This window comes from Microplitis mediator, chromosome 3, assembly GCF_029852145.1.
Source record: "Microplitis mediator isolate UGA2020A chromosome 3, iyMicMedi2.1, whole genome shotgun sequence".
Lineage (NCBI taxonomy): Eukaryota > Metazoa > Arthropoda > Insecta > Hymenoptera > Braconidae > Microplitis > Microplitis mediator.
Genome location: NC_079971.1, coordinates 23,494,940 through 23,497,775, shown reverse-complemented (window position 1 = coordinate 23,497,775; position 2,836 = coordinate 23,494,940). Strand labels below are relative to the sequence as shown.

At 31.9% G+C, this 2,836-nt stretch overlaps 1 protein-coding gene across 1 annotated transcript; it reads left to right on the top strand.

Annotated features, from left to right (window-relative positions):
* LOC130665085 (uncharacterized) lies at nucleotides 1-2,250 on the top strand. Its single transcript, XM_057465355.1, has 4 exons — nucleotides 1-303; nucleotides 366-419; nucleotides 1,585-1,740; nucleotides 1,815-2,250. The coding sequence occupies exons 1-4, from the start codon at nucleotides 229-231 to the stop codon at nucleotides 1,968-1,970; spliced, it is 441 nt and encodes a 146-aa protein (XP_057321338.1). The 5' UTR covers nucleotides 1-228; the 3' UTR covers nucleotides 1,971-2,250.
* The last annotated feature ends 586 nt before the right edge of the window (nucleotides 2,251-2,836 follow it).

Below are 2,836 nucleotides of genomic sequence, written 5' to 3'. Positions count from 1 at the left end.
CTTGGCGAGTTTTTGTCGTTAAATATCAATTAGACAAAATTAATGAGTCAGACAATTGATGAAAAAAATATCGATTTTAAGTTGCTGACTTAAATTTATCAATTATAATGGACACGTAATTAAATTGTGACTACGCAGATCTATTGTTTTATTGTCCAGTACTAAGTCGTCATACCACAAACTGAGAAGCAAAAATATAAGGAATTTTTTTAAATTAACATTCACAAAATGTTGTTTATTCGAGAATTATTAATTGTAATTGTTACAATAGGAGGATCTGTACGGAATTTAAATGCAAGCAATGTAATTATAAATTGAGTAAATGTCAAAAAATAGTTTTATAATTTCGATGCATTCATTTGTAGGGTAAATTTGAAAACTCAGCCAATGGAACTAAGTGTGCGGAGAAAGGAAAAATTGTGAGTATTTTTAAATAAATAGCCAAGAAATTAATTAGAGAATTAACTATATATGGTCAGATATGACCATATATATCTTCAAGTATGATCAGATATCTGTTTATATGTGACTATGTATGAATGCGAATTTGGATAATCTTGTAAATATATGATAGGACAAGCATATATGATCAAATGTGATCTTAAGATGATACATGTTTCAATTCAGTTAAAAATGAGTTCATATCTGATCAGGTATGGTCATACGTGATCATATATGACTGTGATCATATATGTTAAAGTATAGTCAAAAAATAGTTAATATCTGATCAGGTATGACAATATGATCACATGTGACCACGTGATTATATGTGTTCAAGTATAATCAGAGTTCATATCTGATCAGATATGACCATACGTGATCATATATTTAAGTATAGTAAAAAATGAGTTCATATCTGATCAGTTATGACTATATGATCATATATGTTCGAGTATAGTCGGAATTGAATTCATATCTGATCAGATATGGTCATACGTGATCATATATGACCATATGATCATATATGTCCAAGTATTGTGGAAAATGAGTTCATATCTGATCAGGTATGGGCATAGGTGATCATATATGACCATACGTGCTCATATATGTTCAAGTATAGTCAAAAAATAGTTCATATCTGATCAGGTATGACAATATGATCACATGTGACCACGTGATTATATGTGTTCAAGTATAATCAGAAACGAGTTCATATCTGATCAGATATGACCATACGTGATCATATATTTAAGTATAGTAAAAAATGAGTTCATATCTGATCAGGTATGACCATACGTGATCATATATGACTATATGATCATATATGTTCAAGTATAGTCGGAATTGAATTCATATTTGATCAGATATGGTCATACGTGATCATATATGACCATATGATCATATATGTTCAAGTATAGTGGAAAACGAGTTCATATCTGATCAGGTATGCACATAGGTGATCATATATGACCATATATGTCAAGTATGGTCAAAAATGAGTTTATATGTGACCAAATAGAGTCATATAAAAATATAAACCTGATCAAATATGATCATATCTGATCAGTTAGGAAATTTTTTTAGATCTTATCAGTTCTAAGTGTTTATTTCCAGCTATTAAGAATTATTGTTATTATTTTACAGTGTAGTGACGATAATCAATGCTGTTCAAAATTCTGTGAGATGATCAACGGAACTCAAATTTGCGGATCATCTTTGGATTTAATTATCGAACTAAGCAAACCTAGAGAGATTAAAAACGTCGCACCAATTGAAGATTGTACACCGAATAATGAATTAGTACGTGTTGGATAATAAGCGTCTAATTATTTAATAAACTTAATAGTTTATAAAAAATATATATATTATTTCAGGCTCTAAATTGCACGGACTGTTGCTCACAATATTGCCACTATTTAAGTGTAAGAAACTTCACCCTGACATTTTGCCACACTCATCCATACGCTCAAGAAGGGACGCAATCTTACAAAAGAACTGATGATCCTGAGAGTTTTTGGGGCCGTTCATAAAATACGTCACGCAAAATTTTACCTTTTTAGACCCCCTCCCCCCCATTATGACGGATATAGTACATAGAAATATTAATATATTTACAAATATGAAACGAATGACTTTATCGTAACAAAAAAATGAAATTTAAAAAAACCGAGAGAAAAATTTTCAAAATTTCTGATGAGCTGCGAATGTCACGTTTCCTTAGACCCCCACCCCCTTACATCTTGTCACAGAATGCGATACCCCATAAGTGCGAACGTGTTTTATAAATGGACCCTTTGGTAAAATTTTGGATATCGTGTTCGTTTAAAATAAACTCTAATGATAAAAATTAAAAATTGCTGTTAAATTTATTTACTCTTCTCATTTAATGAACCTAAGACAGTAAGTACCGTCCGGAATAATGTTGTGCTAAATCCCTTGGCACTTAATTTCACGACAATGTCTCACTTGACGCGTGCACCAAATTGCGATTGTAATTTTAATGGTCCCAGGGATTGTCACAGTGATTTAATTAACCCCAGGGGCTCCATCCCTTTGATTATCCATCGCGTTTTACATCTTCATAAACGCATATCGTCTATATAAAATTATCATCGTATCATCGTTAAAATATTTAGAGTCATAACGAAATAAAAATCCAACCAATTTCCATAAATAAAATCCAATAATAACAATAGAAGTAATGTATCACTGAAAATAGTGAGGAAATCGAGTGAATCTCACAAAATTTTCTCTCGATCCCTTTTTGCCGAGCAGTAAAATGGGCGTATCCACCCTCGGATGGGCATCCACATAAAAATCCAAAGGACCTAGACGCTTGGAACCTCGTAGTCTTTGCTTTCCGGTTCCGTTTCCGGTAGCTATTTTTATCTGCCGA